The sequence below is a fragment of the Sparus aurata genome, chromosome 22 (genome assembly GCF_900880675.1).
Source record: "Sparus aurata chromosome 22, fSpaAur1.1, whole genome shotgun sequence".
In the NCBI taxonomy this organism is placed as follows: Eukaryota; Metazoa; Chordata; class Actinopteri; order Spariformes; family Sparidae; genus Sparus; species Sparus aurata.
In genome coordinates, this window is record NC_044208.1 from 11,186,667 (window position 1) to 11,205,974 (window position 19,308).

General features: G+C 39.7%; 2 protein-coding genes across 4 annotated transcripts in view; one reads left to right on the forward strand and one right to left on the reverse strand.

Annotated features, from left to right (window-relative positions):
• Window positions 1-5,173, reverse strand: part of fsaf1 (40S small subunit processome assembly factor 1) — a 5,763-nt gene extending 590 nt beyond the window's left edge. Inside the window, exons 1-8 of one of the 2 annotated variants that reach the window (XM_030405849.1) lie at window positions 4,952-5,173; window positions 3,100-3,279; window positions 2,735-2,835; window positions 1,236-1,295; window positions 1,026-1,121; window positions 815-901; window positions 570-604; window positions 1-5 (exon numbers count right to left, since the gene is read on the reverse strand). The exon at window positions 1-5 is cut by the window's left edge and continues 134 nt beyond it. In XM_030405849.1, the coding sequence (XP_030261709.1) occupies window positions 1-5; window positions 570-604; window positions 815-901; window positions 1,026-1,121; window positions 1,236-1,295; window positions 2,735-2,835; window positions 3,100-3,279; window positions 4,952-5,030 (643 nt within the window). In that variant the 5' untranslated portion in view covers window positions 5,031-5,173. The remainder of the gene's footprint in view (window positions 6-569; window positions 605-814; window positions 902-1,025; window positions 1,122-1,235; window positions 1,296-2,734; window positions 2,836-3,099; window positions 3,280-4,951) is intronic. The other variant, XM_030405848.1, reaches the window with a different exon arrangement.
• An 8-nt stretch (window positions 5,174-5,181) lies between these two features.
• Window positions 5,182-18,689, forward strand: gnpat (glyceronephosphate O-acyltransferase). Of its 2 annotated transcripts, none has more exons than XM_030405846.1 (17): window positions 5,182-5,367; window positions 6,901-7,092; window positions 7,925-8,101; window positions 8,191-8,320; window positions 8,472-8,599; window positions 8,740-8,815; window positions 9,010-9,161; window positions 9,299-9,429; window positions 9,638-9,888; window positions 10,064-10,162; window positions 11,765-11,938; window positions 12,168-12,247; window positions 12,330-12,470; window positions 12,845-12,944; window positions 13,055-13,148; window positions 16,064-16,125; window positions 16,233-18,689. In XM_030405846.1, the coding sequence occupies exons 1-17, from the start codon at window positions 5,344-5,346 to the stop codon at window positions 16,274-16,276; spliced, it is 2,055 nt and encodes a 684-aa protein (XP_030261706.1). In that variant the 5' UTR covers window positions 5,182-5,343; the 3' UTR covers window positions 16,277-18,689. The 2 variants fall into 2 exon arrangements, with proteins under 2 accessions (XP_030261706.1, XP_030261707.1); XM_030405847.1 differs by having other exon boundaries at window positions 8,197-8,320.
• Window positions 18,690-19,308: the final 619 nt, after the last annotated feature.

A 19,308-nucleotide genomic window follows, 5' to 3' on the forward strand; every position in this document is an offset into this window, starting at 1 on the left:
TGTCCCTGGTGCAGATGGAAGCACAGGAAAACACATTGAACAAGACTGACTGTTAAACAAAAATCTGGTAATTGTGGATTTTCAATGCTTAATCTTGACGGAGGATGTTTAAAATATTAGTGCTGTTTTCAATCCATATGTTATAATGAACTATTTGTAACGAAAGATGCATTATATCCTGAAATACTAAGGTTCAGCCTGGGCAACATAGCATTATTATACTGTTATCGTGACCATCACATCTTGGTGGATATCGTTTTTATCACGTGACCGCGTCTGTTGTCTGTTCCTGGTTTTAAAGGCTGTGTTACAGTTAAGTAATGTAATTTTCTGCTCTTACCAGACTGTTCTACTCGTTCCAATACTTGTCTTCACCCACACACTTATACCACATAACGCCGATTATTTAGCAAAAATCTAATTGTGTCAATTCTGTGAAAGTACCATTCATCCAGCCCTATTATGAAGATAAAATGTATGCTGCTGTGTTGAATCCAGACTGTGTTTTCCAAATTAAATGTTGGTTTTTGATGCTGATGGATATCTTCAGCGGTGGCTGTCTCACTCACCTTGGACCACTCTGCTTCTTCTTTTTCTTCAGGTCCTACAGAGCATTGACAGAAGGTATAAGAAGAAGAAGAAGAAGAAGAAAAGGCAGAATAAGAATTTGATAGCAGACTTTAAAAAAAAAAAAAGTCCCGGTAATGCATTAACTGAAGAACACTAAAGAAAACACGTGTACTTATAATGAGTATATAAGTAAAGCTGAAACCCTTCAGTGTGGATTGAGGCTAACTGAGGGTGCAGGTCTTACCGGCTGGACCTCCTCCTTCGCCTTCTGCTTCTTGTCTTTGATCTGCTGCTGCAGCACTTTGTAGTTCACATAGTCTTTCTTAGGCGCCTGATTAAGAGACAAGACTTTAGTTGGGGAATTTTCTGTCTCCAAGCTATTAAAAAGTCTAACTAATGAAAGAACCTCGCAGTGTGAAGCTAATTAATTATGTACATTGTGGATCTTTCCTTACTCTGGCTCCCAGCATGACGGCTCGGTCCTGTTCAAAAACACGCTGCTGCTCCTTTTTATAGCCTGTGATTCCAAACCGATGGACCTCGAGACGAGCCTGAGGAGAACATACACGAATTTAGAATAATTGCATTTTTCTACATGTCACCAGCAATTAAACATTTGCTTTCGGCGCATGATCAATTTTTTATGCTGAAACTTATTAAAACACCTTTTCCAAGTTGAGAACTTCCATCTGGTCACTTTGCTTCTTCTCCGTCATCTGAAGGGCCTTGAAGACGGCACGCACACCCGAAGGCAACAGAGATCAGAGGAGGAGAGAGGGAATACGAGTTGAATGCATTATGACAAGAAGGACATACACAGAGAAGACGGACTCGAGGTCACACAGTCGCATGGAGGAGGGCGGGTCTTAAAATGTCAACTGGAAAAAGACAAGTTTCTCAAATTGAAAATGGTTCTGTGTTGGCGAGATGAGAGTTTACTAGATGGATGAAAAGGTATACAGTCAGTTCTCGCGACCAGACATGAGGTGACTCCTCTTTGGAAAACAGCTTTCAATCACTTCACTCTCACCACCTTCTACTCTTTCTTAGACCAGAAACTGTGATTACATTTAATTACATTACATTTTTCAGTAGAAAAACTGCTTAAATTCTGATTTCAAAACCACAACGTCCAATGTATTTTGTATGAAATTGCAATCCAACAAAGACGACATCTTAGACAGGCAAAACCGACGTTCCTGAGAATCTGGACGTGTTTTGGATTGTTGTTTGTGACTCACATTAGGTGTTTTGAGCAAAATGCAAAATAAAGGTTTCTGGGTTGTTTAAACTGCACCTTTCAATAGATTACCATTGTGTTATTTGCTGTTGAGAGAAGCAAATCCACCAGCCACTTGCATATTCTCCTTGCACGTAGCTAGTGCTGATTTAGAGCCTGGATATGACACTGAAGAGCTGAGTGAACTTTTATATTTAAGAGTAGAGCTGTAATGATAAGATGAATAGACTAATTGATGAGTCAAAGAAAGATTAATCAGAAGCTATTTTGGTAGTCTATAAATAGTTGAAGTTAATTTTCAAGCAGAAATGAGAAAGGTTTTGTGATTAAAGCTTCTCAAATGCCAGGATTTTTACATTTTCTTCATTTGCATTAATAACACATGATAATAAACTGAATATCTTTGCATATGTTTGTCAAATAAAACAAGCTACCTGTATATGAATACACCCCCGAAGGTTGTGAGAAATTATAACAGCCATTTAAAACACCAAATGAAAAAATTAATTGAGAAAATAACCAGCAGATTAATCAATAATTAAAACAATGAAAAGTTACCCTATTAACGAGCAAACCACATAAAACGTACCAGGAATGAAGAAACTAATTTCAGTGTTGTGAAGACAAAGCTTGTGTCCTGAGATAGGACGATGAATGATCGGGAGTTCATCAAAGAAAAATAATCTGGCAGACATCCCATATATCCTACACAATAAACCAGAATCCAGTGATTGGTAATGCCTCTTTAGATGGCTTTTACGTATGCGCGTATTCCTTTATGCTACTCTCAGATCTTCACCTCTAATGTGACAAGACATTGACATGAACGCATCAGAGATCAAGCCATATCGTATCGATCCAATAGGATTGGGCCATCATAACATCAGACTTTGCTGGACTTAAAGTATTATACTGTAGACTCACAGGCACTTGGTCAGGAGCTGGAGTCTGCTTGGTTTTCAGTTTCTTCCTGGGGTCCTGATATGTGACCACCTCCACCTGACTCACTTGCTGGGTGGCTGGACCTGAATGAGACACGACACAGAGGGGTGCAGAAATGAGCGGTGGATGGAACTGTGCGTGCACACAGTGTGTCCCGAGCCTGGGATGCTAAGATAAGACGTTGATTATGCATCAGTTTAACTGCCCAGTGAAGCATTTTTAAAAATGACTGTGCCATGACAAATTATCTGGCTTGACTCCTGGAGACTAAATGAGCCAGTGGAGGATATTCGGTCTGCGTCACAAGCGAGTGGTGTTGTTAAGCAGCTCGTTGCCAAGCTGCCTACCTGTTCGCTCCGTCTTTTGTTGCTGCTGCTGGTGTTCAGTGCCAAAATGATCCGCTCTGCTGTCCTCAGGGTCACTGCAGATATTCTCGACGGCTGAGAACTCTTCTCCCTCAACTTCTTCTTCACATCTTTTTCGTTTTTTCTTCTTCTGAGACTTCTTTTTGGATGCTGGTCCATTACCTGCACCAAAAGTCAACAACATGAGCACGAAATACACCCAAAATACAGCTAATCCAAGTTCCTGCAACTTTTGGTAAAACATGATTAATTATTCGGCGCTCTAAATATTCTTTCTCTGATTTTAGAACTGCAATAATTAATGCATTATGTGTCAACCATTATTATTATCATTATTAAATGACATTACGTCCTGGTTTACTTACTCCTCTATGAAAGTAAACTGAGTAACTTTGGGTTGTGGACAAACCAAGACAGTTGAGGACATCGACATCAGCAGGCTTTGGGAAACACTGATCTACATTTGTCACCATCTTCTGACACTTGATAAACAGAACAACTAATCCATTAAACGCGAAAATAATCAGTAGATTAATTGACATTAAAAACAACCTTTAGTTGCAGCTGATTACAATCTTCAATCCAGACAACAGCCTGGCTCGGCTTGGGAGGCATAAGGTAACAACTTGTACCTGCAGTTACACATTCATTTAAAGCAATCTAAGCAATACAGTATGAAAAACCTTCTACCATTCCAAAGCTCATGATGTTCAGTTTGTATCGCCACTGTCACAGATGCGTTAACTCTGTTTTTTATTAGGGTTGCAGTTAGTTGAAAAAAAAAAAAAAACTACTATGTTTATTAAACTGAATTGGTATATAGACTAAAACTAAGACAAATCCAGCTGGCCTAACAGTACACACTCTACTTGTAAGATGGTTTAAATGCTGGGGGACATACTTCTCTTCTTTTAACTAATTAACCTTATTAGAGGTGGAAAGTAAACATGTCGGTTGCTAAAGTAATGTACTTAAGTGCAGTTTAGAGGAGCTTTGAACATAATCAGAGTGTTGTCATTGTCCGCCACTTCATTCTTCTCCTCCACTATAATTCAGGGGCAAACACTGCACTTTTTGCTCCACTGCATTCAGCAAAAAAAATTCAGTCACTAGTTACTTTGAAGATGTATTTTAATCATACTAAATATAATCAACAAAGAAATGATGATGTTAAATTAATAGGTTTATTGATCAGAGGGGAAATTCTTAACACTATTAAAGTAGTCAAAGTACCTTCACCAGCTTTAACATGAAAGTGATGAACACATTTATATTCATCGTAACTGTCGGACATTATTCTGACATATGCCATTCTGCATAGTGTACGTTTACCTTCGGTGCTTTACGTGTATATTCATGCACTTTATATTGAAATGCATTACTTTTATAAGAGTAGAGTATTTGTACACTGTCTGCTTTTACTGAAGTACAAGATCCGAGTACTTCTCCCACCTCTGTTCATTACAGGTTCCTTTAAATAACGTTAAGTCTGCAACATCTGGCAGCCCACTGGATTCACCAGCTATCACTTTCAGGACTTGGATTAAAAGCAACGACTCGCTTTCAATGAATGTTTATGTGATTTCAGTGAGAGGTGACCAGCTAATGTTAGCATTCGGGTAACGTTAGCTACCATTAACGTAAGTAAAACAGTCCTGGCTGAGCTAAAGTGCCACGACTAAGACAACGGCGACATTATTATTGCTTTATCTGCTATACTGTAGCAGCAGCCCCATGCTGACACAAACCAGAAAAAAGGGAGCAGTGTTTCTCGGGAAACACCAGCCTGTTAGAGTAAGCTAGTAAAGTTAGCTACCTAGCTAACTCCACTTACCAAAGTCATAAAGTTTATCCAAGACGTTTTCGAGGAACAGAGAGTCTTCGTCTGCTTCGCCGTTTATCTTCGAGGTCATTTTGGGCTAATGATACGAGAGGGTTGACGTAAAAATAAAACGTTTCAGTACTCAAGTCAGCGAGAACAGTCCTGGTCCGAATGACAACAAACCTTGAACACACGTGGGATTTCCAGCACAACCGAGTTGTTCCTTCCCGGCTACCGTAGATGCGGAAGTGCCACGGAAATGCCAGTTTACACGCCCATGAGAAGTTCCTCAGGTGCTGGAATCAACTAAAAGTGTTATAGCAAGAGGAAGAACCGTGAAATAGTTCGTGCACTTACAACTCCACTTCATGTAGTGTGTATGTGTTGCTGAAGTGTGACAAAGTATGGCGACCGAAGCTATTTATCCGGTACGTATGCTAACGCTCACTTAGCTCGCTGCACTCTGACATCTGACGTTTAATTCAAACAGCTGTTTGCCAAATTTATATTAATGTGACAACAGGATGTCGACACATTGTGTTTCGTCTTGTAGAATTAGGAAGGATCATGTTTTACTTAGCAGTATTTTTTCACTGCTACAACGGACTGTTAAGCAATCACCACTTTACATTTCACATGTTCTGTAACGTTAAGTTAGCCTAACGGACATTTTGTTCTAATGTCACCAATTCGTTACTGTTTTAGTGCAACACTCTTCTGGTCAATGCAGCTACAGTGTCGCTGTTTTTTGTACTTGTGGTTTGAAATGATTTAATTGTTTAAATTTACTGATGTGCTGCAAAAATGCAACTCTGCAGTTGAAACACTTGCTACTCCAGATAATACTGTCTGCTAATATTCTATACTATGTTGAACATGTATAATGTAACTGTATACTTTAATTTGCAGAGCACACCTAAAGGTGCGATATGTAAGAATTTGCCATCTACCAAAATTCATATTCAAACCAAGCAGGGGGCAGCATATAACCAGATTAACCACTGTAGCTGTGTTTAGCTCAGTTAGCTGTGCAGTTAGCAGTCCCAACATCGCTAGCACAGAAGCTTTGGACCAGAATGGGGCAGTGCTAGCTGGTTATCATGCTAACCAAATATATACCTCTGCAACACAAAACGGAGTCATCTTAAAGTCAAAACTGTTATTTTATCACATTAAATTGACAATTTGTTTAATTTTTATATTGTTTCCAACTAAAATTGTTTCATATTGCATCTTTGATTACAAGTAAGCTCAATCTTGACTACATTTAAATGCAGCGATGTTGTAAAATAGTGTTTTAATCTACTACTTCCTATCATTACTCTACTACGCAGAGGGGACCTTTCTTGTTCTAGTGTAGTTCTGAGCTCTAATCGTTGGTTATGTTTAGAATATTTTTCATACAAAATGCATAGCAAACAAATTAAATTTGAAGTGTTTATCTGTTTTTAGAAATCAAATCACAAAACACGTTACAAAACAGTAAAATTAGCTCCAACTCAAAAATGTATAAAGTCACCATGCTTTTGTGCTTTCACCTAAGAACATCTCTAAATATAGGACTTGTAGTTGTAAAAGTATTCTTACATCTTGTTACTTTATTTTTTTTGTCTCAGAAAGGGTCACACATTTTGGTTGCAAAGACTGGTGCCCTTTAATTTACAGCCTTTACCACATTTTTCTGTGTATCAGAAAAACCTCACTGTCAAGATTTGGTCAACCCATGAGGCTTTTTTAGTCAAATTGACAAAATCAGGGCATTGCACTTTTTTATTTTTATTTTTTACCTTTCTACAAAAACTGTGGACTAGATCTCATTGAACTGGTTTTAGTCACTACTTGTCAATGTAAATTTATCAATAAACACTTATCTTCAAACATTTATGGCTACTGTGATCAAGACTAGAGATATGGATAATGTCTGATTCTAATGCAGGCATATGATGTTCTTGTCTCTCCAGCACAGAGACCCAATGCTGAAGAAAAGAGATGACTTTGAGGACATGCTGGAGGAGAGGAGGAACTCCAGCGACCTGCGATATGCCCTCCGATGTTACACTCCTGTTCTTTACAAAGGACTGGCGCCCTGTAAAGCCAGCATGCTGAAGAGCATGGTGCTTCAGTCGGATCAACTGCACCATGTCATCGGTCAGGTAAGTTAGAAGTGGACTGACAGCAGGTTGATATTCTGGTTTTACTTGATGGATGGATCTCGGGTTAATTAAGGTAAAGAGTGTTTTGTGCAGTTTTAAGTATTTATGATTGAGAGACTCGGCTTTTGCACCTGTTAAACCACAATCAAGTTGCTACAGAAATGTAGAAATGTATTAAGTTTCCTAATTTAGAGCAAAATATTACATTAGCTACAAAACAATTTGAGCAGACTATAAATACACAGCTGAACAACTAAAAACTGTGTTGGGGAAGCATTTTTAAAATCATTGCTCCCCAAGCCACCAGTTACATCACATTGGAATAAGTTGAGTTACAGCAAATCTACCAAGTGAGAATTCTAGGTTGGTTAAATAAGGTTACTTGGGAAAACTCATTCAAAGTACTTACACTAAAAACAAACAAAAAGAAAAACAAAAAAAAGTCACACAGCACCAAAATATTACACTCAGTTGAGTGTATTGCAAAAATGTGTACTTTGCACTTTCCTTTTATGACGCAAAACTATTTGGAATTCCAGTAGCTAACTACACAAGAAATTGCAAAGAAATAATTTAATTTGATTGAATTGTAATGAAAATATGAAGTGTTGAACAACCAGCCAGCTACTTGTACGATGGCATGTAGTTAATCTCTCCACAAAACTGAATACAGAGTGACAGAAACTAGAAAACAAAAAAGTAAGAACATAAACAAATATGTTATAAATATCTTCTAGATTTCAGAAGTTGAATGTATTTACCAGATTCCAAAAATGTTCGGACTTATTTATTTTGTACCTGACGGGATAACATTGTCTTTTGAATTGTCAAGGTTTCCAGAGAGACGGGCAGGGCGGCTGACGACGTTCAGGAGGAGGCGTCGGCCATCTTGGAGGAGATGGCTCACTGTCTGCAGCTCAGCACTGTTCGCTTCTTTGCTTTCACGCTCAGCAAGGTTTTCAAAACCTTGTTCAGGAGCATCTGTGTCAATGAAGAAGGCATCCAGAGGGTGAGAACACACACATGAAATGTCATCATATCAAGATGACTGTGGCACATAAAGATACACAGCTAATGTGCTCTCTGCTTTGTTGTCAGCTCCAGCAGGCCATTCAGGAGCACCCAGTGGTCCTGTTACCCAGCCACCGTAGTTACATGGACTTCCTGCTGATGTCGTACATCCTGTACACCTACGACATCGCTCTGCCTGTCATCGCTGCCGGCATGGGTGAGTCCATAAAGACATCCACGTGTCTCATAATATTTGATTCATTGTCACAGTAAAGTATATTTCTCATGTTTCCTTTTCAATCAGATTAGAGACACTCCAATGCAACATCACTTTTGCATGTAACCCTACAGTTTGTGTGTCCCTGCAGACTTCATGGGGATGAAATTTGTTGGCGAGATGCTGCGGATGTCTGGAGCTTTTTTCATTCGCAGGTCGTTCGGTGGAGACAAACTGTACTGGTCGGTCTTCTCAGAGTATGTCAAGACCATGCTCAAGGTGAGGATGATGCCCTGTTCTTTAATCAAGAGTGAACAACCCACACAACTTGCATATGTCACATTGTTGTCTGTAGATTGTAGATTGAAAACATCGGAAGAGACTATTTTGGGTTTTTACATCTTTGTTTTTCCTTTCAGAATGGATTTGCGCCCGTTGAATTTTTCTTAGAGGGGACCAGAAGCCGAACGTCCAAGTCTTTAACACCAAAGTTAGGTAAGTCACAGGAAGAAGCAACTGAAAACTCTCCCAGCTTCACATGGAAGAACAACATTCTGAATCCACAGGTCAGGACTGATCCGATCCTGTGTTTTCTTTTTCTTTGGTATTTTGGTACATAATGTAAACCTAGTCATTTTTCTGTGGTGATATTCCCTGATGTGAGTATAGATCTTTGTGTCCTTTTGCAGGCCTGTTGAATATAGTCATGGATCCATACCTTAAAGGGGAGGTGTACGACATTAACGTGGTCCCTGTCAGTATCAGCTATGAGAGGATCTTGGAGGAGGCGCTTTATGCCAGAGAAATGCTGGGTGTTCCCAAACCCAAAGAGTCCACTTCAGTGAGTCATTGAAACATTCCACTTGTTTTATAAATGAAAAATCAAAAGTGACATTTGCATATGAAAAAGCCTGCATATATGTGTCTTTTAAACCCCAGCTTGCACTGCTCATCACTGGTTCATTTTCTCCACTTTAGGGTCTGTTTAAAGCCAGAAAGGTCCTCAGCGAGGACTACGGCAGCATCCACGTGTACTTCGGTCAACCAGTGTCTGTGAGGAGTTTAGCCCAGGGCAGAGTTAATCGCTGCCAGTTTAACCTTGTACCAAGGTATCAACCGGCCCAGAGTTTCTCTGTCTATCCCTGTGCCTCTGAGATGTAGTAGAGTAGATGTATAAGGTAGCACGAATACTCAAGCGAGTGTTCATGATCTTTAAAGATTTACTGTTTTTCTGTTTAAAAAAAATAAATAAAAAAATAGTCCACGTTTGTGACTTTCACCGGCATCTTTGACCAACTATATGTTTTCTGTTGCCAGACACATCCCCAGGAGACCCAGCGAGGAGATCCAAAGCTTTGTGAATGACTCCGCCTACAGGCTCGTGCGAGCCCAGGAGGAGAACATGGTCCTGAAGCCGTGGGTCCTTCTGGCCTCCCTGCTGCTCCAGAACCACCACCAGGACCAGACGGCGGGGCAGAAACGGGGCATGGTTCTAGAAGAGCTGACTGCACAAGCTGTGTGGCTCAGGGACATGTTCCGAGAGTACGGAGCCTTCCTCCACTGGCCCGGTATGAACACAGTACTCAGCTTTTAGTGTTCTTCAGTGGTACTGCTGGATATCTGTGTGGGCTGACTGACAAGAAGGCTTTGATGGAATTTTAAAATGTAGTGTTAAAGGGGCGAAAAAAATCTTGATTAAATACTAAACCATTCTGTTTGTTCTGGTTTGTCTTTCCCTTTCAGACCACGTCCCTCCATCAGAGGTGGTGTCCTCCAGTCTTTCTCTGCATCGAGGTCTAGTGAGGGTCTGTGAGGGCAGAGTCCAGCTGGCAGTGGAACAAGGTTTGTGTTTGAACTATGTGTTTTGTTTCTGTCTTTTGTTTCTTTTTTTTTTATTATACATGTAACATTGCTGCAATCCTGCACAGTTAAGTTATACTGAGTACATTTAAGGCTTCTACCACTTACACAGTCCAGTACACACAGGGCAACATGAGATGAGTCTGATTCAGTCAGGAGAGCTGTTCAGTCAGTGTGTTTGAAAAGCCAACAGTTTGATTTGTAAATTTGCAATGAAATTTTTCTATCAGGCCACTTCTTGAAAGACGATTCTGCCACTATGAAATGGCTGTCTCATGTGAATGCCTGCACGCAGACTCAATGGAGCCCCCCTCCACACTGCCTGTTCAAGGCGTGAATGTTATTCCATCACGCCATTCTGTGTAAAAAAGTATGAATACTGAATGGAGGGTCATTGTTTTTCTGCCCTTTAAGCCGTGTAAAAAAACAAAGCCTGCACTATGACTCTTCTTACTGGTAGTATTGTGGGACCTTTTTTTTTTTTAAAAAGATTGCTTCAGAGAAAGGCAAGACAGTCTGTAATTGTATTGACCATAGCTTTGACAGTTTTGTAATTTTACAGTTTTTAACCATCCACTTTCTGTTAGTGATTTTAATAAAATAAACTGTATTATGATATATATTGTAGGTGGGCATTTGTCAAAAAATTTAAATCAAACTTTAAATCAAACTTCGAAATGTAAATCAAAGAGCCAGTGCTGCGCCATGGTCCTGAGGTACACAGGTACAATAATCCATTCAAACAATCTTTGATTTATGGTTTATTTTCCAGAAAGCAAGCAAACAAAGAACAAATGAATCCTGCAGGCCTCTCCTGCTCTGGTAAAAAAGCCAAAGGCCCCCCCCAAGTGCGTCATGGTCCTACCTGTGTAGGTGAGGGTGCCCACAGTGATACCCAAATTCCCAAACAAAAACAAAACAAAATACTGAAAAGGCTAAAGAAGGAAATAATTTAACTAAACAAATGACTAGCAAAGAAAATGCTATCAAACTCAAATCTAGATCTAAACAAACAGCCAGAATAATCAAACAAAAACTGTCAATTAGCAAAAATTAACTAAAATCTGACAACAAATAGATCCAACAATATATATTTTATCTTTTTTCTGAATTATAATATCCTAAATGCATATAAACCGAAACCAGTAAATCTGTTATCGGCCAAAATCGGCCGACAGATATTGGTCAGGCTAGATAAAAACACCAAATGATCCATCATTACATGAAACAGAAATATGACCAGAAAACTCAAGGTTAAACGCTCCCTTTAATATTTAGAACAGCTCTGTAACAGGTTAATAAATGGTTTACAACACTCTACGATGTGGTTAGTCACTTTTTTTTTGCTCAGTATTTGACAACAATTTTAAGTTCTCTTATGAGGACCTATTTTATATAATTACGACTGTGTGGAACTATATTGTCATTCATTATCTATTCATTTATAAGTGCCCAGAGGAGGAGTTATAAATGATAACATAGACAATAATAAACACTTCTGTCTGCTTACAAGCACATCATAGTGGTCATAAAACATTTTCACTGCTTCGTCATCCACTGACTTTAAACTTTGACTCGACGCAGGTGGACAGGTGAAACCAGGGGAGCCTCACAGCACCGTCACTCCAGAAGAGGAGCTCTTGAGCCAGGCAGTCATCGTGCTCTCCTGCGCCTCGTACAGGAACCAGGGGCTGCACGTGTTCCTCCGACCGGCTCTGCTGGCGTCAGCCATCAATGCTGCTTCCTCCAACCTGAAACGTAAGACGCACGCTGCTGTGTAAATGCTCTCTGCTTTTTTAATTAACTTTTGCATTTAGTGAGACTTTGTGCTAAAACAAATGTGTTCTGAAATTTCTTACTGAAAATTATTCTGTTATACCTCAAAATTATAGGCACAAAAAAACAGTAGATTTTCCTGGCTTAAATACATGTTTGCTGGTTCTGCTGTCTGTTAATTGTAATGTGTTTCTTTTAATTTTTATTCCAGAGGAGGTCTTCAACAGTTTCAGCTTCCTCAGGAACATGTTCTCCAATGAGTTCATCCTCTGTCCTGGAGCTACAGTGCAGGTGAGGACAACAACAATTACAGAAACCTGAATGGTTTTTCAGGGATGCAGCACCGATTTCATATATCACTCATGTCTTGTAGGACTTTGAGGAGGCCTGCTACCTGCTGGTGAAGACCGGAGCTCTGCAGGTTACCCAACAGGAGCTTCTGGTGACGGAAAGAGGACAGAGAACAGTGGCCTTCCTCACCAGCATGCTAGATCCTTTCTTGCAGGGATACCAGGTGAGGGAGAGTACAGCTTTGTAAATGGAGAGTAGATTTTAAATGTTGCCTTACAAAGTGTTGCAAGGTAAAATCCTTTAAGATATAATAGAGCGTTTGTAAGTCTTCATGTAATAACAGGGTTTTTGCACTGCATGACCAATCTTTAATACAAAAAATAGAAAACTAGTTGGTACTGTAGATGCATGTGTCGCATATAATGCACATGAGTAACAGTACATGCAGACATCATGCGTGTTTTCTTTAACAGATTTGTTTTATAGCATCAAAACTCCTGTAGGGAGCAGTTGAGTGTTAAACTGTCGTTGCCCTCTAGAGGGTGCTATTAACACAGCATTAATCTTAACAGTTGCTCGTGTGTGTGTGCCTGTCAGGTGGTGTGCCGGTTCCTGTGTGAAGAGGCCACTGAGAATCTGACGGAAAAGCAGTTTGTTCCTGCCGTCCGAAAGTTCATCATCAAACACCTTTTAGCAGGTTTTCTCTCTTTAAAAGTTTCTCATTTGTCAGAACATTCCTGCCCGTGTTTTTACCTTGAGCCCTTTATAAAATGTTCTCACCGTGTCTTGTGCGTTTGTGTTTTCCAGGTAGACTAAGATACACTGAGGTGTTGTCGTCGGACCTCCAGAAGAACTCTCTTGCAGCTTTGCTCAGACTCGGAGCCGTACAGAAAATCAAAGCGTAAGTTGGTTCTGATCATCCTTCAGTTACAGTATTTTCTCTTGGTTTGTGGGATAACTTCAGTGCATGTAATTAGAACGTGGAATAGTTGTTTAATTAGTTTTGATCCTCTCCACATTGATTTCACATTCATTTGACTTACATGCTGCCAAAAACGCTGTGGGTGCTGCGCCTAAACCTTATAATGGAAGGGAAAACCCTGCACATACTTTCCCATTTGTTTCGTCATCAAGCTCTAAATGAATGTTGCATTCACTGGACAAAGTGATTTATTTAGACCAATATCACAAAATTGCTTCAAAGAGCTTTCCCATCTGTACAGGTTACACCTTCTGTTATTAGACTCTTTGTATAAGAAAACAAAAAATGCTTGTTTAACTAAAAATGTAAAAAATGACACTTGAGTAAGATCCAAATCTTTATTAAAAAGCTTGAGCTTGATAAAAATACACACACAATGTTATATATAATCAGGAGATTAAAAAAACAATAACAGATGTCAGTAGATTTCAAGAAGCGAACACGCTTATATGTCACCTGACTTCCTCCTTTGCTCCCGTCATAATGACTACGTCCACCAGAGGTCACCTCCTTACAGTAAGCCGTACCAAGGGTCGTATTAAGCTTTCAAAGGTGACCTATTCATCTGTGTTCCTGTTGAGGACATGTGTTAACCTCACATATAATTGCTGATACCGAGTCCCGATCCGAGTCCTTTAATACAGCTTTGCTCAGACTCGGAGCCGTACAGAAAATCAAAGCGTAAGTTGGTTCTGATCATCCTTCAGTTACAGTATTTTCTCTTGGTTTGTGGGATAACTTCAGTGCATGTAATTAGAACGTGGAATAGTTGTTTAATTAGTTTTGATCCTCTCCACATTGATTTCACATTCATTTGACTTACATGCTGCCAAAAACGCTGTGGGTGCTGCGCCTAAACCTTATAATGGAAGGGAAAACCCTGCACATACTTTCCCATTTGTTTCGTCATCAAGCTCTAAATGAATGTTGCATTCACTGGACAAAGTGATTTATTTAGACCAATATCACAAAATTGCTTCAAAGAGCTTTCCCATCTGTACAGGTTACACCTTCTGTTATTAGACTCTTTGTATAAGAAAACAAAAAATGCTTGTTTAACTAAAAATGTAAAAAATGACACTTGAGTAAGATCCAAATCTTTATTAAAAAGCTTGAGCTTGATAAAAATACACACACAATGTTATATATAATCAGGAGATTAAAAAAACAATAACAGATGTCAGTAGATTTCAAGAAGCGAACACGCTTATATGTCACCTGACTTCCTCCTTTGCTCCCGTCATAATGACTACGTCCACCAGAGGTCACCTCCTTACAGTAAGCCGTACCAAGGGTCGTATTAAGCTTTCAAAGGTGACCTATTCATCTGTGTTCCTGTTGAGGACATGTGTTAACCTCACATATAATTGCTGATACCGAGTCCCGATCCGAGTCCTTTAATACTTAGTATCTGTCGATACCGAGACCCGATCTGATACTTGGCCTGAACTAATATTTTCCTGGATTATACAGCTGCATTAAGAAAAAAAAATACCTGCATCCGAGCTGTTCCTTAATGGTTTTTTTTATTTTGTTGAAACAAAGTATATACTTTCATATGGCTCTTTGTTATTCTGCATATGCTATTGCAACATTGGCCTCCACCTTCCTTGTGTGGTGAGTGTGTGACGCTGCACTGTGATAGCAGATCCTTGTGTACAGCCAGCTGAAGTGTGTGTGGGTGTGTGTGTGTGGGTGTGTGTGTGTGTGTGTGTGTGTGTGTGTGTGTGTGTGTGTGTGACACAGCCCACGCTTGGTACCTCCATATCATTATCCATTACTTTTCATTTTCCTTATGTTAAATGATGTGGACACATTGCTTGTCTATTTCACACGACTTTAGCATCTCCTCGATTGCCTGTTTCACATGCTCTGCTGTATGTGACCCATGAAACTAATGTGCATACCGGCACGCTGTAACTCGAAAGCGGATTCGATGTAATGTAATGCAGAGATGGTATGGCATACCGGGGATTCAAAAACTCCAGATGACGAAGAAAGCCCTGATCCTCTGCCACAGAGATGAGCTGGTTATCCAGAGTGATTCATTTAATTACCTTCTCTGTAATATTTTATCGTACCAAATGAGTAGTATTACATGCAGCTCTTTTGTTACCCCCCTCGCAAAGCGGTCGTATTGCAGATGTTACAAGTCGCCATTGGACTGCTTTCGCTTTCTAATTTAAGTTATTTCCACACTGCAGACACTTTATCCAAAGGCTTGCCAGTGCAACGTTACACGGGCGTCTGAGTTCTGCCACAAATTGTGCTCTGACGTAAAAAAAAAAAAAATTGGCCTTGGGTCTGCGTTCCCATATCGACATCCCTACTATTACTCCTCATATATCTAATATTTTGTTCTCAGGATGTTATCAGTCCTGTGTAGGTTGTGTGACACTTTGAAGGCCGTTTAGAAGTCTTGTGTTTCACTCTTAAACCTCCTGTTTTGTCTTGTCCTCCTGTTTATTCTCTAAACTGACTTTCACTGTCAGACTCACCGAGGACGCCCTGGTGTGAAGAGGCTGACCTTTCAGCTGAAATGGATTGACTCTGTTATTCTCTATTTTTCTACTATACCACTTTATCAACGTGCAGAAAGACAACCTTTTGTTAATTTATCTCTTTTTGTTCACATCTCAATAAGAATTTCCACCACAATCTAAGCTTGTGATTTCTGTCAGCCTCCCAGTACATTTGTGCTGATGAAAAGTGAAAAGTAAAAAATTCAACAGGTTCTATTTCAAGAAACAGTGTCATTTTTACGAATTTTCAGTGGAAGTCCAGCCTACTTTGGTGCTGAAAATAACCAATGTGCCTCGTTGTTTTTCTTTCAGAGCGGAGCAGGGGACTCTAAAGGTCAACAAGGTGATGGTGAACTCATTGGAAGACACTCTTGGTGAGAATCAAGCTGTCAGTTGGACTCTAAACACTCAGCAAGAATAAATTGTGTTTGGGTTCTCTCCCCGCCTTTAAAACAAATCTCAAATTTGTCTCTCTGTCCAGGAGGAAGACTCCCGACTCAGAAAGCCGTTGGCGCTCGCCTCTAATTCACCGACCTCGTTAGGGGGGGGGACAGAGAAGGGTTGAACCTTGTTTTACCTGCATCGATGACGTAACACGACAATGTCTCAGCTCTTCTCTACAAACTGCTTTCTGTGAGAGATGGAACAAAAGAGTTCCCATCTGGAGAACTCAACCCCTTTTTTATAATTTTTTTTTTCTCTTCTCTTCACCTCTCTTTTCAATACTCCATTTTTTTCCCCTCTTACACTTTTCTATTAAAAACCTATTTATATACGTTCATAACAGCAGATGCTCCGTGAGGCCTTTGAAGGTATATAGCTAAGCTCTTTGGCTCATTCTGAATAACCGACCTTTTGCTATGAGCAGGCACATGAAAGCTCCTGAATGAGTGGAAAGGCTCCACTCAGAATAGCGGCCATTCTCTGTTAATGCACTTGATACATATCTACTAACACTCAGCGGGGCGCTTCTTTGTCTTTTTTTCCCGCTGCTTTTCATCTGCGCTTTGCGTCTTTTAGTCCCATTTTTCTTTTGAGCACTTTAATCAGTTTACTCATGCAATGTGGTGTGGACCTGCAGTACATGTATCTTCACTCCTTTTTTCTGTTTTCCCCTTAATATTTCTGTTTTTTTGGTACTGAAATAGGTGTTTAAAGAAGATTTTAGTGGTTACACATTTGAGCTTTTGGTAGAAGGAAAAAAAAAAAAAGGTTTTCTCTTGCACCGTACGAACAAAAGATTTTATCCAGTTGAGTTGAATTTGCCACAGACCCAAGGCCGACTGCAAGAGTGGCTTGATCGGGTGTTGTTGAATTGAAGGATTTAAACCACCCTTTCAGGATTTGAGTTTCCAGCCACCGTCAGGCCTTTAGCCAACACACTCCGAATCTCGCGGTGCATTCATCTTTGTTTACACAGTGGAGATAATGTCTAATGCCAGTGTCTCATACTTGCCAAACTCCATATAAAAAATGCAGTTAATTATACTGAAGCACTACCAGCTACACCAAAGGAATATGTTTGAATTTGTTTTTTCATGTTCTCAAGTCCAGAAGTTACTGAGGATGATTCATAGTTGCTGAAGTCTGAAATTCAGCTTTTAATTATTGTCAAAGCGACACGCACGTGATATCATTTTGTTACAAGGGAAGGAAGGAAAAGCCAAAAGTAAAGAAAAAAGGAAGGAGCTAATGAAATGCTAATAAAATGTCTCAGAGGCCGAAGGACTTCACGTAAAAACAGCTTTAAAAGCCAACGGCTGATTTTCTTTTTTTTTTTTCGAGACTCAGGTTACCTGCTTTATTAATTACATTTTTTACTAATCAAATTTTCCAAATTAGACAAGTTTTGAAGCTATTTATTTGGTAGTAACTAGCAGTGTTTCCATGTTGACCATGAAATCTCAGAAGGTAGAAATTTCTACCATAATTTCTGCACAACCAAGAAGGGAATTGTTTAGTGTCATACCGTCTCTGTACCGTTTTTCTGACGGAGAAAATGTTTGACAGCTCCCATTGACGACCTTAATCATGTTACTCTATGACGCCTCATATGTCTCTTTAGCAGACAAGTGTTCAACACCCTCATAGAGGAACATGATTATTTTGTCTGTTAAACGGGTAGAAGAGGCCAAATAAGCCAAATTCCTTAATCGCTTCGTTTTGAAATTTTGGCTCCACACAAAGCAGCCCTACAAAAGCACTTTGATGAACTTGACAAACTAAAACACTAAAACTAAATCTAAAATTGGCTCCCTGAAAAAAAGAAATCGAAATATATAAATCTGGAAATGTAGATTTTAATGTACTCGACACTCGGTGGTACGGACTCAGTTTGATCGGTACTGGACGATTGATACACTCCTCAAAGCAGTGATTAACTAAGATAGCTAGCACTTTGTCACATCCAACAAAAAACCTTAAAACAACCTCAAAGTCAGGAAAAAAGCTAATATGAGTCTGATTTTCTTCTTATCAGCTGCTTAAAATCTCAACTGGTTATACTGAGTCACAAACCAACCAAACTCCCCTGTAAAATGTCTCAATTTAAAAAAAAACCTGAATCTTCTGTGATTGCCAAATTTGCCAGATACTGAACTTTTATGTTTGAAACCAGGCTTCACTCAACCAACAACAAAGCAGCTGCGTAGCTTAGAAATGTTTGTAGAACAACAATCTGCACGTCAACACATGTCATCCAAAGTGCAAGTCTACTGTGTGAGTGTATTTGTGGTTGAATCGTTGGGTTTTTCAATTACAGCTTTTATACTGTATAATGTCTAAGTATTTTTGTGCGTTTGTGTGTGTGTGTGTGCGCGCATTCCTGAATTAACTAAGTTGAAGTGTGTATGTGTTGGTTGAGGCCTTTTTAGTACAGAACGTACAGGCTGATGAAATATAAAAAAAAGCGTGTGAATAAAGCTTTTTTTAAAATGTAGCTCAGCTTGCTTCTCTCTGCAGGGGGTCAACTTTCTCTGGTTGATTACAATTTTATTCCAATATCTTATAACATCCAGTGTTTGGTCAAACTCACAGACCTGAATATACTGCTCATCTCACCCTGTGCGTGTCTTGAGCCACATGGTGCTGATTTATTCTCACTGGTCATTGAATTTTTAAAGGTTTCACAAAAAACAAAGATGGGGTGGACAACTCTATTGACTTCCCCCAAAAAGTCTGTGGGGCCACGTGGCAAAACAGCAGCCCACATGCTGCAGGGTAGGTATTTCAGTGGGGACAGATTCCATGATTTGAGATGGGATTTTGTTCTTGACGAATCCGGTTAATGCGCAAAATGCTTGACGGAAACAGGTTTACCGGATAAACACTGACGTAGCGAACGTTTAGCTCACATGGTTGATTAGCTGTTACCGCTGTCTATGATCCACGAAAGAAACATCACAGCTATTTCGCAATATCCAAAGTAATTCCTGAAGACGTCTCTCCATTTTGTCTCCTGGTTTGTTAACCTCTAGCCTCTGTTTTTACATCTTAGCCTACACCGCCTCCTCTTCTGATGAAATTACACTTCACTGAGCCTAGTTAATTCGGTTTCA

Bases quoted from the DNA above. Each gene is read 5' to 3' on its own strand.
- gnpat (XM_030405846.1), top strand. From the start codon at position 5,344: ATGGCGACCGAAGCTATTTATCCG. The intron at 5,368-6,900 runs GTACGTATGCTA...TTGTCTCTCCAG, and splicing joins CGACCGAAGCTATTTATCCG to CACAGAGACCCAATGCTGAA. The intron at 9,162-9,298 runs GTGAGTCATTGA...TCTCCACTTTAG, and splicing joins AACCCAAAGAGTCCACTTCA to GGTCTGTTTAAAGCCAGAAA.